Source organism: Myotis nattereri, assembly GCF_964212035.1.
Source record: "Myotis nattereri genome assembly, chromosome: 6".
In the NCBI taxonomy this organism is placed as follows: Eukaryota; Metazoa; Chordata; class Mammalia; order Chiroptera; family Vespertilionidae; genus Myotis; species Myotis nattereri.
Genome location: NC_138081.1, coordinates 56,387,122 through 56,405,410, shown reverse-complemented (window position 1 = coordinate 56,405,410; position 18,289 = coordinate 56,387,122). Strand labels below are relative to the sequence as shown.

Genomic DNA, 18,289 nt, shown 5'->3' with positions numbered 1-18,289 from the left:
AGTGCCCATCAGCAGATGAGTGGATTAAAATAATTGGTACATCTACACAATGGAATACTATGCTGCTGTAAAAAAGAGAACTCTTATCCATTCGCAACAGCATGGATGGACATGGAGAGCATTATGCTAAGCGAAATAAGCCAGTCAGAGAAAGAAATGATCCCACTCATTTGTGGAATATAATGAACATCATAAACTGATGAACAAAAATAGGTCCCAGAGACAGAGAAGCATTGAACAGACTGTCAAACTTCAGAGGGAAGGCGGGGGTGGGGTGGGGTTTAAGATCAACCAAAGGACTTGTATGAATGCATATAAGCATAACCAATTGACACAGACAACTAGGGTGGTGAGGGCATGTGCTGGGGGATGGGGGTGGCCGGGGAGATGTCAACTGGGGAAAAAAAGGACATATGTAATACTATATGTAATACTTTAAACAATAAAGAATTTTAATAAATTAAAAATAAATAAACTCTGTTACCTAACCACCAATCTTCCTCTTTTTATTCTTCAGAATGCAGCTAGAATTGTCCGTGCTCTTTTTGAAATTGCTCTGAGGAAACGTTGGCCTGCCATGACCTACAAGCTCCTGAATCTTAGTAAAGTCATTGACAAGAGGCTGTGGGGCTGGGCTAGCCCTTTGAGACAGTTTTCAGTCTTACCACCACACATTCTAACAAGATTAGAAGAAAAAAATCTTACTGTGGATAAGCTGAAAGACATGAGGAAAGATGAAATAGGTAAGAAGGAAGCAAAAATTTTTAATGTGTTCTGTGCACATAAAATATTTCACTGCATGTAAAAGTATTATGAATTTTCACATTACTCAAGACAAATATTTATGAAATTTCTTTCACATTTATCGAAATTCTAATAGAAGTCCCTCCAAATTTTATGATGTCACTTGAAAGAATTAGCAGTTAAAATGGAATGTAGATCATCACACCCATAAGTTGAGTATTTTACAAATGGAATCTCAGCTATAAATAATGAGAATTAGTCAATGAAGCTTACCCTCAATTTATTTTTTAATATTTAATTCATTTCAAATTCTTTTGTTATATATATTAGTAGTAGTATATTTAAAAAAGTATGCACATTTCTTCAAAGTTTCTAACTGAACTTTATCATTGCACATATATGTATCTTTAATCCCAGTTGTTATTAGTGTCACCAGACCAAATAGCATTAAGACTTCTGCTTTTTTTCACATAATATTGAAAAATTATTCCTACATACATTTCCACTACCTTAACTTTTTATTGGACCAACCTATAATGCATTGATTAGGTAATATTTCAGATTTTAAGTGGGTAGATATTACATATTAAGGGAGTCAGCTGAACAAAAAATAAGAGGGAGCATTTCTGCTGCAAAACGTCCAAAGATGTGAAGAGAGGCTGAGGTAGCTACTTCACTTGTAGTAAGAAGAACACTTCTAAGACAGAAAGGAAGTATCAATTAAAATAGCAATGAAGGATATTAACTAGGGTAATTGAGAGTATTCACATTGGAATATCATATGTAAATATGTTATCAACATAAAGAAAATCCACTTTAGTTTCAAATTTGGATGAACATAAAACATTTTATTTATTCATAAATGTACTTTAAAAATTATGAAGAACCAAGAAATATTGATATTATAAACTAATACAAAATAATATTGAATGTAGAAAAAAATGGAAAAATATATAACCCATTTCCACTTAATTTGAACTAGATTAGAAAAATGTTTATAGTGACATCTATTTCTGACTCCCCCACCCATTCTGGGACTCACACACATATATCTATATTTTGAATCTGATCATTTATGAAAATATGTGTAAGTGGATAAAGTGGTTAATTGTGTGCTAGATTGACCATATTTAATATTTTACCTTTATGATTTTTTTGGAAATGGGCATGGATGGATGGGTTGTGTTTTATTATTAAAGCATTTCCCAATTTATAGATTTCTGAAATAGAGCTTGTATAAGTTAATGGCTGTTTTCAAAAACCACTAAATATTTTTATGATGTATCATAAGCTAGCTAGAAGAAAAGAGGAACTGTTTATAGTAGTTTAAACACTATTAAGATTCAGTAACTTTAAGAACCCTATTAATAGCTGAAGAAACCTTGATAACTAGTTTTCAGAGCTATGAATTGCTAATTCAAGTTAACTATTACAAAATATTCAAACATGCCAGATCAAGAATGTCAACTATTCTACACAGCAAATAATAAAAGAAGCAATAAAATCACCTTCTCTGAATTCTCATTTACAAGTCAGATTATATTGCTTTTATTCTGTCTGGACACATTTCTTCTATGTAATGTTTTCCTTGTAGGTCACATGCTGCATCATGTGAATATTGGACTCAAGGTCAAACAGTGTGTTCATCAGATTCCTTCTGTTACAATGGAAGCTTCCATTCAGCCCATCACACGGACTGTGCTCCGAGTGACTCTGAGTGTCTGTGCTGATTTCACTTGGAATGATCAGGTAGAAGGGGAAAATACCTATCTCAATGTTCTGCAAAAATGTCTCTGCTGCACATTCAATTGTACCTCCTTATGTCTGTCCTTAGGCATTTAAATTCTCTCAAAAAATACATATTAAAGATTCATTTAAAACATTGTAGTCATATTTATTCTCATCCTCGAAAATATGTGTAGTATAATATATTAAGACCAGAGGCCCAGTGCATGGATTCGTGCACCAGTGGGGTCCATCAGCCTGGCCTGCACCCTCTCACAACCTGGAACCCCTTGGGGATGTCGGGGATGGAGCCAAAACTGGCAGTCTGATATCCCCCAGGGGATGTACTAGTGCACGAAGTGGCAGGCGGCCGGGGAGGAGCTCGAGCTGGCCTGGGCGCTGTGCCACTCCCGCTCATCCCAGCCCTGCTGTGCCTCCCGCTTCGTAAGCTTGCTGAGCGGTCTTTCCCCTGTGAGAGCACACTGACCACCAGGGGGCAGCTCTTGCATTGAGCGTCTCTGCCCTAGTGGTCAGTGTACATCATAGCAACCAGTCAAACAGTCGACTGGTCGAACGGTTGACCAGTCACTTAGGGTTTTATATATATAGATGTTAACCAATGAGACCTCTTCAGAACACCTAGGAGAGCTAAAATTTTAACATTGAACAGTCCTTTAATGGATTCAGCTTCATAGGGACTTTGCTTAAATCTGACTTCTTCTATTTTCTCTGTTATTTTTGTATTTGCCATCTCTGTCATTTTAGCCTACTAAAAAGTCAAGATTCTCCATGTTGAAGGAGCGAGCCCTTTTAAAATTCTGATGTTTTTCAGACTATCATTGTCTTCTTTTCTTTACCATTAGTCTTGTGGAAAGAGTGTTCTACATTTTCTCCTGGCCATCTGTTTCTTTCCTGCTGAGACTACTACTTCCATCAAGGATCACCAAAGACTGACTGGTTGCCATAATAAATGGCTTTTTTTTTAGTTACTTTTTTTACTTCTCTAAGCATTCAGCACTATATATAGTCCTTTAAAATGTCCTTCCTTCGCTCCCATCACATTCCTGTTTTTGTTTTCACCCCTTCTTCTGTTCCTCCTTCAATACCTTATGTTATATATGTGTGAAGATCCACTCTGGATTCTCTTCATCAGTATTTTTTAAGGTCTATCTTTGTACTGTTATATGCAGAGAGTAGAATAGAGTTATAGATAAGCAAGTAACATTCAGTCCTTTCTTTCAAGAAGCCCGTGGAGGGAGACAAGTAAATCAGTAATGTAGTATAGCAATATTTACTTTACATGATTATCATAGTGTATGCAGATACCTTTTGCATTATGTGATCTTCGTATATCTGTAATGTAAATGAGTTTTATTCAGCAACATGCTCTAAAATTACACAAACATATTCCTATCCAAAACCTGTTGGTTTTAAAGTGGTCTAACCTTTAATTTCTTCAGTTTCCTTTTCTGTAAACATAATAATTATCTTTCTCACAGAATTTCTATGAGAACTAGATACAAAAATATATTTAATATTTCTATCAAAAATTTTACATAAAATACAAAATTGTAGTTAGTCATAAACTCATATTTCAAATTTTATATTTAATCTAGTGTTTTTGAAATGCATAAAACTTTCATATTTTTTCCACAGTTTTTTTCTGTCAGAATTTAAAATAAAGATTCCAACAGTTTGGTTTAATTCATCAGTAACTCTTAATTAGAATGCTGTTGGCTGCAAGAAAAAAAACATGACTTGTCTCAAACTGACTCAAGCAAGAAGATATATTATCTTTCACAATAAAAGGTCCACAGGTAGAATAGGCCATAAAGATGACTGAGTCTTCTATCTAATCACTTAATTCAGGGATTAGGGTCTGCACATCTTTTTGCTCTGCTGACACTGTTATGTACTCCCTAAATGTTTTCATGCTTTTTGTTTTTTTATAATTTTTAAAAAAATTATCACCTGAGGATATGTTTATTGAGTTTAGAGAGAGGGAGAAAGAGAAAGAGAGAAACCTCAATTTGAGAGAGAAAAATCAATTGGTTGCCTCCCGTACATGCCCCGACCAGGGATGTGCCCTGACGGCAATCAAACCTGCAACCTTTTTGGTGTGTGGGGTGACGCTCCAACCAACTGAGCCACCAGGCCAGGGCACTTTTTCATGCTTCTCTGTTCACATTTGAAGAGAGAGGGAAACACCCCACTGCACCTGTCTAGAGCATGAACTATAAGACCTTTCCTTTAGTCTAATTGGGCCAGTATTGGGCATGTGCCTATCCTTACCACAATCGTGATGAGTTTATGCTAATCAAAATTATTGCAGGAAATGGGCTCCTCTTCTGAGTCACTTGAAAGAGAGATGAATACTGAATAAGAATGGACTTTTTTAGGAAAAACAGAAAAAAGAAAAAGAGAGAGGAATGGATATTCAAAAAATGGTATCCAATGGAATGTGATTTGTCTATAAAAAAGAAATGAAGTACTGATGTATACTTTAATATGAATGACTTTGAAAACATTATAGTAAGTGAAAGAAGCCAGATACAAATGACCATATATTAAATGATTCCATTTATATGAGATGCCCAGGATAGGCAGATCTATAGAGATTACTAAGGAATGGAGGGTGGGGGGGATGGGGAAAGATAGGTAGTGACTGCTAATGAGTGTAAGTTTTCTTTTTAGGGTGATGAAAATGTTCTAAAATTTGATTATAGAGGTGATTATACAACTTTGTAAATATATTAAAACCATTGAATTCTATATTTTATATGTAAACTTTGATATAGCAATAAATTGTTGAAAACAATAGGTTCTTGGTATGCAAACAATAGTATATTCCTTACTTGAGTTACAATATACATAGTATAAAGATACTATTTTTCTTCTAGGTCCATGGGACAGTAGGAGAACCCTGGTGGATTTGGGTAGAAGATCCTACAAATGATCATATTTATCATTCAGAGTATTTTCTAGTTCTTAAAAAACAGGTAAAATATCTATGTATGGCCAAATCCTTATTATGTTGCTATCATAAGTAGAAAATATAAACTAACAATTTCTGCTTTTGCTTATTTTTCTATAATTTCTAGTTTCATTAAAGCTTTATTTATTTATGTTTTTGTGTGATTTTAAAAGAAAACAATACTTAAATGTTACAGTATTAATATACTCAATGTGATCTTAGTTTGAGGAATTAAATTATAATCTTTATCATAGTTTGAGGCATGGCTTTCACATGGATGGACTATATGAAATAAGTGGGATAAATAATATAAAAAGTTAAATATATAAGAAATAAGGAGAACTTTTGGTGCTATATAACACTGTACTAAATAGTATTGAAACATTGTTATTTTTAAAAAAATTTTGAACACAAAGCTCAGCTTTGTTTACATAAATACAGTGGCAAAAAGGATAGGAGAAAAGGGGGCAAAAAATGAAAGCCTAAAAAGGTAAGAGGCACATAGTAGAGTGAGATTCTTAAACGGGTCCATCTAATCACTGCCTTACAAAAGGTAAGTTTCAAATTAACATTTCATAACTCCCACTTTTCAGATACAGTTAACAAACAATAATCATCAAATATGGCATTCCTTTTAAAATTATCCATGAAGCCCACGAGAAACTCAGTTTGATGCTAGTGCATCTGATTCTGACGCTTCATTCCTAATTTCTCTTACCAAAGAGAAAGCAGGCTTCAGGCTGGGAGCCTTGGATGGCAGCAGTAGAATTCATAGCAGTGTTTTGTCTTCATTTCATTTGTCTTCATAATTACCGTCTATTATGCCAAGTGGTGCTGTTTTTCCACATAAGTGTTTAAAGAAAAATCCTATCTAATAATAGACAAACATGGTAATTGACCATACCTTCTCTACGCCTCACATTGGCTAATAAGCGAAATGTGCAAATTAACCTCCAACAAAGATGGTGGCCAATTTGCATACTGCAGACAGAGCGGGGCAGCGCGAACCGCCAGCGCACCGCCATACAGCGGGTCCTGGGCGGCAAGGCAGGCGGGACCCAGAAGCCCCAGAAGCCAGCCTGCCTTGCCCCCGGGGACCCAATGAATCGAGTCCCAGCAGGCAAGGCAGGCCGGACCCAGAAGCCCCAGAAGTCGCCTGATATGGCAGTAACTCTATCAGTAAGCACTCTGAAAGTCAGTGGCATAAATGCACCAATTAAAAGACAGATTATGAGGGTGAATCAAAAACAAAACCTGCCGGGGTCCAACCCCAGCGGGTCCAGGGGTCCCCAAAGGTGTGGACGGAGTCGGCGAAGAAGGAATGACACGGAGACAGCGTTCAGTTGATCAGCAGTCTAGCCAGGATCTCCAGCCAAGTTCTGGTCTCAATCTCCAGAGAGGTTCTGCTTAGGATCTCCAGCCAGGTTCTGTGTCCATGGTCTCTTGCTAGGTTCTCCAGCCAGGTTCTCCAGGTTCTCCAGCCAGGTTCTATAGCCATGTTCCCTCGCTAGGTTCTCCAGCCAGGTTCTGTAGCCATGTTCCCTCGCTAGGTTCTTCAGCCAGGTTCTGTCCAGGTTCTCCAGCCAGGTTCTGTAGCCAAGTTCCCTTGCTAGGTTCTCCAGCCAGGTTCAGTCACCAGGTTCTAGTCAGGTTCTCTTGACAATTTCTGTAGTCAGGTTCAGTCCAGGATCTTTTGCTATGTTCTCTCGCTAGGTTCTGTCTCTAGGTTCTGAGGCCAGTTTCTGTCCAGGATCTTTTGCCATGTTCTCTCCAGCGAAGTTCTTCTGTCTCTAGAGAACGTTCTCTGTAGGTTCTGTGCCTAGGTTCTGTCTTCTCTCTCTGTCTCCTAAGTTCTGAGTCTTGCTGTCTTATTACATCTGTATTTATACCAGTTGATTTTAATCCTGTCAATCTCTATTACAAAGGTTAGGGCGTTTCTTATCTCCATTCCAGGGAGTAAAGATTATGTAGCTTAAGCATGATTGTTCATAGTTAAAGTGATTAATTACCCGCCTGGCACTTAGTTGAGGGGTTTTATTCCCTCCCTAACTTCAGGGGAAAATTCCTACCTGGGGAAACAACCTTTCTAGGAGAGGCATCCCCTCCCTGACTTCAGGGAAAAATTCCTACCTGGGGAAACAACCTTTCTCGGAGAGGTGACCTTGGTTAAAACACACAGCGCTAAGGGGAGCAAACATATTAAGAACAGTATGCTATATATGCCAGGTCCCTTGAAACAGCAAGGATGGACCGGCTCCCGGCAAAAACCCACTTTAAATATAAAGACACATATAGATTAAAAGTAAATGAATTAAGCTGCAGCCTGTTTTGTTCATTGGATTGAGCATTAGCCCGTGGACCGAAGGGTCCCAGGTTTGATTCCAGTCAAGGGCATGTACCTCAGTTGCTGGCTTGATCCCCAGTCCCTATCAAAGCATGTGCAGGAGGCAACCAATCAATGTGTCTCTCCCTTTCCCTTCACTCTCTCTAAAATTCAATGGAAAAATATCCTTGGGTGAAAATTAACAAAATCAAAATAAATGGATTAAATAACATTGAAGAGATTATAAGAAAAATATATTCTAAATTTTGTTAGTTGTATAATGGTTATGTTTAAATTATTAACACCTAAGAAATTGGGTGAAGGGTACATATAATATGCTGTAGTGTTTTATAGTTTTTTTTTTACATGTAGGAGAGTATTTCAAATTAAAATATTAAAAAATTAAAAATTAATAAAATATTAATTGAAATGTATCTGCATTACATGAAAAATCTCCTAATTGCTTCTAGACCAACAGTTCACTTGACCACTCTAGTTTGGCCAGTTGTCTAATAGATCAAAAGTAATTTGTTAGAGTAACCATTGTAGTACTGAACTTTACAAATGGCTTTCATTTTCTACAAATTAGATTTACTTTTGTTCTGTAACAGTGCATGTTTTTATACACCTCTCATTCACATTACTTCCCTGATAGAAAAGAAAGATATGGCACTATAGTTGACTTATGGGGAACTCCCCCCAAAAAGTGTCCAATGGATCAATATTATAAATGTGGTAATGGGGGGGGGGGGGGGGGAAGGCCTGTAACTAGTATATAAGAATTTATGTTAAGACCTCTAAAGAATTAAGGTTTGTTTTAATTTACAAGGGTTCAATTAAAAAATATCTTAATTCTAAATGATATAATAGAAAATATATAATAGTGCAGTCATAAGCACTTATCTGAAAATACAAATTTAAAGAAGTGAATTTAAAGAAGGGATTAGCCAAAGAAAATATATGCACAACACATGGACACAGACAGCAGTCTGGTGATGGCCAGAGAGAAGTGGGGGGCAAGAGTTGGGTAGAGGGGGCAAAAGGGGGGAAATAGGGATATCCTCTATAATAATAATAAAAGGCTAATAAGCACATTGACTGAATGGCAAAATGACCGGTTGCTATGATGCACACTGGCCACCAGGGGACAGACACTCAATGCAGGAGCTGCCACCTGGTGGTCAGTGCACTTCCATATGGGGAGTGCCACTCAGCCAGAAGCTTGCTCATTGCTGGCCAGCACAGTGGTAGTGGCAGGAGCCACTCCCACCTCCGTGGCTGCACTAAGAATGTCCAGCTAATGGTTTAGACCTGATCCCTTGGGGGCCTAAGCCTTTAGTCGGACATCCCCTAGGGCTCCCCGGCTGCCAGAAGGATGTCTGACTGCAAGCTTAGGCCTGATCCCTCAGGGAGTGGGCCTAAGTCGACAGGTGGACATCCCCCAAGGGGTCCTGGACTGTGAATGGGCACAGGCCGGGCTGAGGGGACCCCCCCACCCCCCAGTGCACAAATTTTTTTGTGGACCGGGCCTCTAGTATTAAATAAAAATCATGCAATTAAGTAATTGAATGAGTCGAATTGCTAACCTGTTAACTCGTGATGATATGCATTGTAAATATTGTAAATTGAGTGTAACTGTCACCTTCTGCTATGTTAGTTAACTTCAGAAGGGATCCACCCACAAGTTTCTGAAATACATGAATATCTCAGTTATTTAGAAATCCAAGACATTTTCTTTATCTCTAGCACATATTGCTGTAGATATCATTGTTTTAACAATAAACTAATAAGACCTTATGATATTAGAATATCCATATTCATTTTAGACTTTATTTCACATTAGGTCATTAGTAAAGAAGCTCAACTACTGGTATTTACAATCCCCATTTTTGAACCTTTGCCTTCCCAATACTACATCCGAGCAGTGTCTGATAGATGGTTAGGAGCTGAAGCTGTGTGTATTATCAACTTTCAACATCTGATTCTACCAGAGAGACATCCTCCTCATACAGGTAACATATTGAATAGTAATTTGAAAATTGTTGTTTTAGTTAATGTTGAAAAGCATCTATGCTTTAAAATTGTTTGAATCTGGATTGAAATCTTTCTTATAATAATTCATGTCCATTGGCTAGACCAACAGTTCACTTGACCACTCTAGTTTGGCCAGTTGTCTAATAGATCAAAAGTAATTTGTTAGAGTAACCATTGTAGTACTGAACTTTACAAATGGCTTTCATTTTCTACAAATTAGATTTACTTTTGTTCTGTAACAGTGCATGTTTTTATACACCTCTCATTCACATTACTTCCCTGATAGAAAAGAAAGATATGGCACTATAGTTGACTTATGGGGAACTCCCCCCAAAAAGTGTCCAATGGATCAATATTATAAATGTGGTAATGGGGGGGGGGGGGGAAGGCCTGTAACTAGTATATAAGAATTTATGTTAAGACCTCTAAAGAATTAAGGTTTGTTTTAATTTATTCCTAAGATACAGTATTCAGTATTGTGTATATTTTCCAGTTATTATTTAACAGTATCTGATGTGTCTTTTCAGAATTACTGGATCTTCAGCCTTTACCAGTCACGGCTTTAGGGTGTGAAGCATATGAAGCACTGTACAACTTTAGCCACTTTAACCCTGTGCAGACACAAATATTTCATACGCTGTATCACACAGACTGCAATGTCCTGCTTGGAGCACCCACTGGATCAGGAAAGACTGTTGCAGCTGAATTAGCCATTTTCAGAGTCTTCAATCAGTACCCTACTTCAAAGGTCTGTTTGAAAGAATCACAGGCTTACATTCAGTTAGAAAAGGCATTTTATAATCTGTATATTAGCCCATTCTAAATATACTGGCAGGACTTTATGAAGAGCTTTGTTACTCTCTTAGGAAATTTTTCTGGTTGGTGGAGTTGGCGGGGGGAGGGAGAGGGAGGGATGGAGATCAGATTTATAGTAACTGGCCACCCGAGCATTTACCTTAAATTTTGGAGTCTTCCAGTTCAATTTCTAATTTACATATGGTACTCACATGTCCTTTCCGCATCATAAGATATCTATACTTTATCGGCATTTTCATTGTAAGATACTTAATTCATAGCCATATTTATAAGATATATAATGATTCATAATCCAAAGTCTTTAATTATGAAGGAAATGCAAATACTTTAACAAATACAGTTTGATTATATACAGAAATGTAGAGGTAGCTTTTATTCCACTTTTCTCTAAATGACCATATCATTATGTAATGTAAAATAGCATGGCAAATCAAATACATATTGATTTTCAGTGTTCCTAAAATGCAAAATACAGTTTAAAAATATTATTTCTTAGGGAAGCTGAGTCATAGTTGTGATTGGAATTATGTGCTATTTTTCTGATTTTATTATTTCAGAAATGTTTTAACTTCCTTTTTTAGTGACTTCTAATTAGTGGCTTTTCTTCCCTGATTAGTTTTCCTATTCTCAGTGATTACTGATCCATTAATACAACAGCAGAGCTCTACTCTAAATGTGAAACATTTTAGAAAGGAAAGCATTATTTTTCAGTGAATAATCTGTATGTAAATTTGGATTATTAGGACAGTTTGTTTTTCAAAAAAATAAAAATAAAAGGGATAACACCTAAACTATGCACATAACTGACACCTTCCATAAAAATCTACATTAAAATTTAAACAAGCAGAGTATTTCTCTTCCAAATTTCAAAATTAGTAACTTTTTTCATGAAAAAGTTACAACTCCAATAACTCTTGATTATATAATTCCAAGAAAAACTTATTATCATCCAAACCCTAATTTTCTCTCTGTAATATATTGTCTCATAATTTTTTTAATTTTTTACATTACATTAGAAGATAATTTTACTGTAAAATACTTTTTGTGAAAATTACCTTTGGTGCATCTTAGAAAATATTTAAAATTTTCTGTCAATATTTTTATGATGAGGTATTATATTTACCAGTAAATCTTACTTTGGATAAATGTAGATTGGGTTAATGGTTTTTTCCCATTAATTTAAAATTTTAAGCTTTTCAGTAATAAAAGATAAATTTTAAAAGCACATTGTCATAATGTGATCAATTTTATGGAGTTTACCTTTACTTGAAACTACTGTCACTATTTTCATGAGTGTCCTTTTGCCCCCCCTCCTTTAGGCAGTATATATTGCACCCCTGAAAGCCCTAGTTCGTGAAAGAATGGATGATTGGAAAGTTAGAATAGAAGAAAAACTTGGTAAAAAGTAAGTTCTTATTTTTTTCAAAAGATATGCTGTGAATAATCTAAAGAGACCAATAAATAAAAGACTTGCAAAATTTGCAGTGATTTTCATAGTCTGTTATTTATAGCAGGGGTGGGGAACATCCACTGGTAGGATGGCTTACAAGGCCCATGAAATCATTTGGTCTGACTGCCAAGGCATTAGGGGTATATTAGATGTTTGACGAAATATAGCAGGCTAATATAGTTGATAATTTTGTATGGCCTGTGAATGATGTTATAAATATCCAAGTGGCCCTTGGCAGAGAAAAGGTTTCCCACCCTGCTTTAGACTCATTGAACATTTCAGATATCAAAGGGAGATAAAATAGTTTTTAACATTAAAAAGTTTTATTTTGAAAGATGTATTTTGACCTTTCCAAGGTCATATGTCACTTAAAAAGTTAAAGGGATAATTTTTATTGCTCTCCAGAGTTATTGAACTAACAGGGGATGTGACTCCTGACATGAAGTCCATTGCCAAAGCTGACCTTATCGTCACCACACCAGAGAAGTGGGATGGAGTCAGCAGAAGCTGGCAGAACAGGAACTATGTGAAGCAAGTCACGATTCTCATCATAGACGAGATCCATCTGCTGGGTGGGTACCGCTGTATCTGATGCCATTTTACAAAATTTGACTCTCTTACCTTCATCAGCCAGCATCAGGATTTGTTAAATGATTAACGTGCATTGTTCTTATTTCCTAGGGGAGGAAAGAGGCCCTGTTCTAGAAGTCATTGTCTCTCGGACGAATTTCATCTCATCACACACAGAAAAGCCCGTTAGAGTAGTTGGACTATCTACTGCATTAGCTAATGCCAGAGACCTTGCTGACTGGCTCAATATTCGTCAGGTATATGGAAAATGGATAAATCAGGCATTTAATAATGTGGCTTAGGTTTCCTCATTTAGGAGGCAGTCTAACATTATAAACTTAAATATAAAAACTGAAAATGGTTTCTCTCTCATTTTTCCTCTAGATGGGTTTATTCAACTTCCGACCGTCAGTGCGCCCAGTTCCACTGGAAGTTCACATTCAAGGCTTCCCGGGTCAACATTACTGTCCCCGTATGGCTAGTATGAATAAGCCTACATTTCAGGGTGAGCTCCGGATTCTTAGAATGAATAGCAACCATTGTGTGATAGCCTTTAAATGCATTTTTAAATAATTTGAGTTTCTTAGAAAGGGTGATACTGCTCCACCTTCTACAGATATCTAAAACTATCTCAACTTTTCAGGAATCTATATATATAAAAGCCTAAGTGACCGGCCGACTGGCCAGTAGCTATGACACACACTGACCACCAGGGGCCAGATACTCAATGCAGGAGCTTCCAAGCTGCAGTCACTTGGCAGCGGTGGTTCTCAGGTGACGCACCCAGAACCAGAGAGGAGGGAGCCTGATTCCGGTGTGCATCACCCTTTCGCAATCCAGGACCCCTCGTGGGATGTTGGAGAGCCTTTTTCTGCCCCATCCTCACAGGCTAGGCCGAGGGACCCCACTGGTGAGGAATCTGTGCACCGGGCCTCTAGTATATGTTGAATTAGCTATTGAAAATTAGATTTACAAATGATAAGACATTTGTTGTAGAATAAATGTATATAATGTTAAATAGTAATCAAACCAATCTAAAAATCTGCTAAGGTGTTTTCTTATGGAAGTAGCTTGAGCAAATGATAAATAGAAGCCACCTTAAAAAAAAACAGAACCATATAATCTTAATTTTTACCAGAAACCATAAAACTTAACAAATGTCAGTACTTTTTTTGCTTCTGTTTCTGTGTTGTTTTTTGTTTTCCCCTTAATAAAAAAAATTAGGCAAGCGGAAAAGATTTAAGAATAACACTCTTATTTTGTAGAAACATGTTTTGTTTAGGCTGCATAAGGAATATTTATTATATCAATTAAAAATAACCTCCAAAATAAATTTTCTAATGTGAACGGCTGTTGATTGTGAGGTGACAGTTGTGAGGTGACTTTTTAGCTGCTGTAATTAGCTTTATGACAGAAGCAAAGTATTGATTGTGAACTAGAGACCAATCTTGGCAGTTCAGATTATTTACACCTCCACAGAAGCATTGTACAAAATCACTAATGAACAATAAATCTGCCGTGCGCTGTTCAGGCACACCTGTTCTTGCCGCAGCAAAAATCCATTAAATGGTGAGGTTTAAAAAAGACACATTCATTCACGATTATGTGTTCAAATGATACCAATATTGTACTAACGTGCATTTTAAACATTGTATATCTAATACGGTTTATCAAAGCATTGCCGTTTACATTCTATACTATTCTGATAAACTTGAGAAATGAAATAAATGAGTTTATTTTTTAAAGTATGTATTGTTGAGATTGCTTATATTTATTTAAAAAGTGGCTGATTGCATACTAGTGATTGAAATGAAGCAGTCTGCATTGTGTAAATCAATAGTAAAGAACTGAAATACTTAGACTTCTCTAGATATTGTATAGGTACAGCAGCTATCTTTATAAGCTATTTAATTGTGCCCATAGCAGATCACTATATTTCTTTGAGTTTAGAAATATGATTTTATGATAGCTTTATACTCACTATTAGAGTATAAATATAGTCAAGGTCATGGCAACACTTTTATTATAAACCTTATTTCTTAGTCCATAAAAATAAATTCTACAGCTTAAATTTGAAACAAGAAATTATAAGCAGGTTGGCCTTTCATCATATAAAAATTTTAAATATCTGACTCTTTTAAGAGAGCTACGTGGACATAAGTATGAATTCTATTTGTGCCATTTTACTAGTATTTTGGAGCCTCTAATAGCAAAGAAACCTCACTTTCAATTAATTCAAATGATATATGTGACTCCTTAAGTTTTTTTTTTGTTTTTTTGTTTTCAGTCTTAAGACTCAGCTTTTAAACTAATCACCTCATCTTAAGTGTATCAACTCCCCATGGGCCATCACACAGACGTGGGCTCAGGCCTGGTGTTCTCTTCAGCTCTCCTCTGCATTCTCTTATCTTCCTATTGAAATCTTACACGTTTTAAGGAAAATATTCTTCTGGCTATCTCTTAGTAGTTTATTTATTAAAATTCTCTTCATTTTCCCTCTAATGTGAACAGAGCAAAACTCAAAGGAATTTTTTGTAGCTTTTCTTAGAAAGTGCTGATCGCCCTGTAGGATCGCCCTGTAGGACTTGACTCTCTCCATATCCCAGGACCAGTTAGTTCTGTAATATCATTTCTCAGGCAAGCAGAGAACTGACTCAGAAACAGAAAACACAACCTGAGATTCAGTACCCATATACAGCTATTATTGGAGAGCCTCCACTTTTGAGTGTCTCCTTCCTCAGCAGCTCAGAACAGACCTGGGAGCCAGCAAAGTTAACTCTTCCCTGTCCCAGGCAGTGTTTCCCTCAGGGCCAGCTACCTTCCTTTGCTGTCCTTTCTAAAATATACTGTCCATCTAGCACCTCAGAAATGCTATGATTCATGACTAAATTAAGAATTCATTTAACTAGCTTACAACATTAGCTTTCCTATATCCCTTCAATATTCTAATAAATTCAGATTTTCGTATAAATGGCTTATTATTTTATTTTCCACAACTTTTCTACAGCAATTAGAAGCCATTCTCCAGCCAAACCTGTTTTGATATTTGTCTCATCAAGGCGTCAAACTCGTCTTACTGCTCTGGAATTGATAGCTTTTCTGGCTACTGAAGAAGATCCGAAGCAGTGGCTGAATATGGATGAAAGAGAGGTAAGCAGTATATTTTATTTCTACTTCATATAAATGTCAAATTAGTTTGTATTGTAGTGTAATAAAAATAACATTTAATTATGTTTAGTTTTAATCTACACTAAACATAATGTTTAGTTTTAACATTACAGAACTTTTTTTAAGAAAAGAGGAAAACCCTAACTGGTTTGGCTCAGTGGATAGAGCGTCGGTCTGCGGACTCAAGGGTCCCAGCTTCGATTCCGGTCAAGGGCATGTACCTTGGTTGCGGGCACATATCCAGTAGGGAGCGTGCAGGAGGCAGCTGATCGATGTTTCTCTCTCATTGATGTTTCTAAGTCTCTATCCCTCTCCCTTCCTCTCTGTAAAAAATCAATAAAATATATTTAAAAAAGATATTTAAAAAAAAAGAATAGAGGAAAGAAGAAATGTGTTATACCACCTTAACACTATTAATAATTTGATATATTAGATAAAAAATAAATATTTAGTTGAAAAAGACTGAAATTTCTTATATTTATCCTTGTAGTTTTTATCTTTAACATCATCACCTGTATATTTTAATATTCATTATTATCACCTGTATATTTTAATATTCAACTAAGTTTTCATAATATTTGAGTGTTTACTGCCCTCAAGGAACTTATCAATTTTGTAAAATTAACTTTTTATAAAATATCTAACATGACCATTTTTAAAAATTTAGTAATTTAGTAAACACTAAGTATATAAAACTTAAAAAGCTGTTGTTATCCTTTAACCAAGTAATAACCATCATTAAAATTTTAAGCAATAATAATTTTGTATCTACATAATTATGTTAATTATGTACCTGTTCAATTGTATTTTCCTGCTATAATTAAATAATTACACATATTTATTACTATAGGGTTTTTTATTTAGAATTATTTGCTTGGTATAGAATTCTAAATTTAAAATTAATGGATCAAATAATACCAATGTATTTATAACTTTTCATGTACACTGCTAATTGTTTTCTAAAAGGGCTGTATCATTTAATGTTATCACCATTCATGCATGAAGTATGAATTGTCAGCAGTATCTGAGAGTGACAGTTTTACAACATCCTCACTTGCTGTAATTTATTGGTATATTATAGATAAAATGTTCCTATTTTAATCCTTCAATATGTACCTTGGTTTTTGTGTACTGGAACTTTTTTTTTCATACGTATGTTTACTAATTGTCTACTTTTTCTCTATGTTGTCTTCTCATTCCTTTGGGCTTTATCTGTTGCTGAACTTTATATGATATCACTTTTTTCATATATATTTATTGCTATATACACATTAATCTTTCATCTACTTTATTAGTTAATTTTGCTAGTCTAGTTCATTGATGTCTTTTTATCATACTTGTTTTTACAAACAGAAGTTTTTTCATTTTATATAATGCAATCTGTTAATGTGGTTCCTTCTATTCCTCAATGTAGTTATATTTAGTGAGTTTCCTTCATTAGGCTTTTCCATTTCAAAAAAATATATTTTCCTAGTTGGAGTTATGATGAAAAAGTAGATGAAATCAGTAATAAAAATAATTACATTGTCTCCCTTCTTCCTCCCTATCTCCCCTTTCTCATTTTATGCAGCTGGAAAAACAGTAAAAACTGTTTTAAGCCCCTAGTATCCAGTCTCAATAGTTTGCATTTTCTCTCCTACTTCTCATAAATTCTTTAGGGTTAGTATACCTGTTAGATGATACTGTATGTATTACAGTAATACCTTAATTAGTGATAGCTAACTAATATTTCAAAATGTTTTTGCATAGCACCACAGATGACCTTATTTACTAATAACTAACAGACCTTAACATTAGTTTCATGGAAAAGGTATCACATGACTCCTTGAAGTAGAGTGAAAGCTATCGTTTTATCTTTCAAGTTTCGTCATTACTTCGTTAATGTTACTTGTATACGTGTACCAAATATTTTTCAAGATAATAATTTAAGATCAAAATAATTTTGTCAAAAGGTTTCTTGTCCTGTGTTATTTAATTAGCATGCCCCAATAATCACCCTTTTGGGTCTACACAGTATCTTGACTTAGGAAGCAGATGCTGAAAAAAATAGATGTATGGAATATTGACAGTTTAGTTTATGTACAGCATACAGCTAAGCTTAATTTTTTCCCTCTCTTGTTACATTTCTAAAAGTGTTCCAAATGGAGATTTTTCTTTGATGTCAAGGTACAAAGTACATACCTATTGGACACATTTGGGATATTGGCTGAAAATATATATATAGGGCTGTGTGTTTAGCACATATGTGGCTCACATTAGCCTCAAATGTGAACCTCATGTGCTCTTCCCAGGTACAGTGCAACTGTACTATGTTTTTTCATTTTAATGTTCAAGACCTAAGGAACTACGGGCAGCACAGCCATTGTATAAAGTTACTTCTCTGTTCTGTATTTTTTGTCAGCACAAACATTTCTCAATAGAAGCTAATTAGAAACCATAGAATTTAGTTGCATGGTTTCTGCTGTTTTGTAGTTTCATTGCTATA

The 18,289-nt window shown here is 35.6% G+C and overlaps 1 protein-coding gene across 1 annotated transcript in view; it reads left to right on the top strand.

Moving 5' to 3' along the window:
• Nucleotides 1–18,289, top strand: part of ASCC3 (activating signal cointegrator 1 complex subunit 3) — a 257,401-nt gene that overhangs the window by 144,759 nt on the left and 94,353 nt on the right. The window contains exons 21-30 of the mRNA XM_081093991.1: nucleotides 518–743; nucleotides 2,339–2,493; nucleotides 5,370–5,468; nucleotides 9,610–9,778; nucleotides 10,328–10,548; nucleotides 11,936–12,021; nucleotides 12,472–12,638; nucleotides 12,748–12,893; nucleotides 13,021–13,141; nucleotides 15,644–15,786. Of these exons, the coding sequence (XP_080950117.1) occupies nucleotides 518–743; nucleotides 2,339–2,493; nucleotides 5,370–5,468; nucleotides 9,610–9,778; nucleotides 10,328–10,548; nucleotides 11,936–12,021; nucleotides 12,472–12,638; nucleotides 12,748–12,893; nucleotides 13,021–13,141; nucleotides 15,644–15,786 (1,533 nt within the window). The remainder of the gene's footprint in view (nucleotides 1–517; nucleotides 744–2,338; nucleotides 2,494–5,369; nucleotides 5,469–9,609; nucleotides 9,779–10,327; nucleotides 10,549–11,935; nucleotides 12,022–12,471; nucleotides 12,639–12,747; nucleotides 12,894–13,020; nucleotides 13,142–15,643; nucleotides 15,787–18,289) is intronic.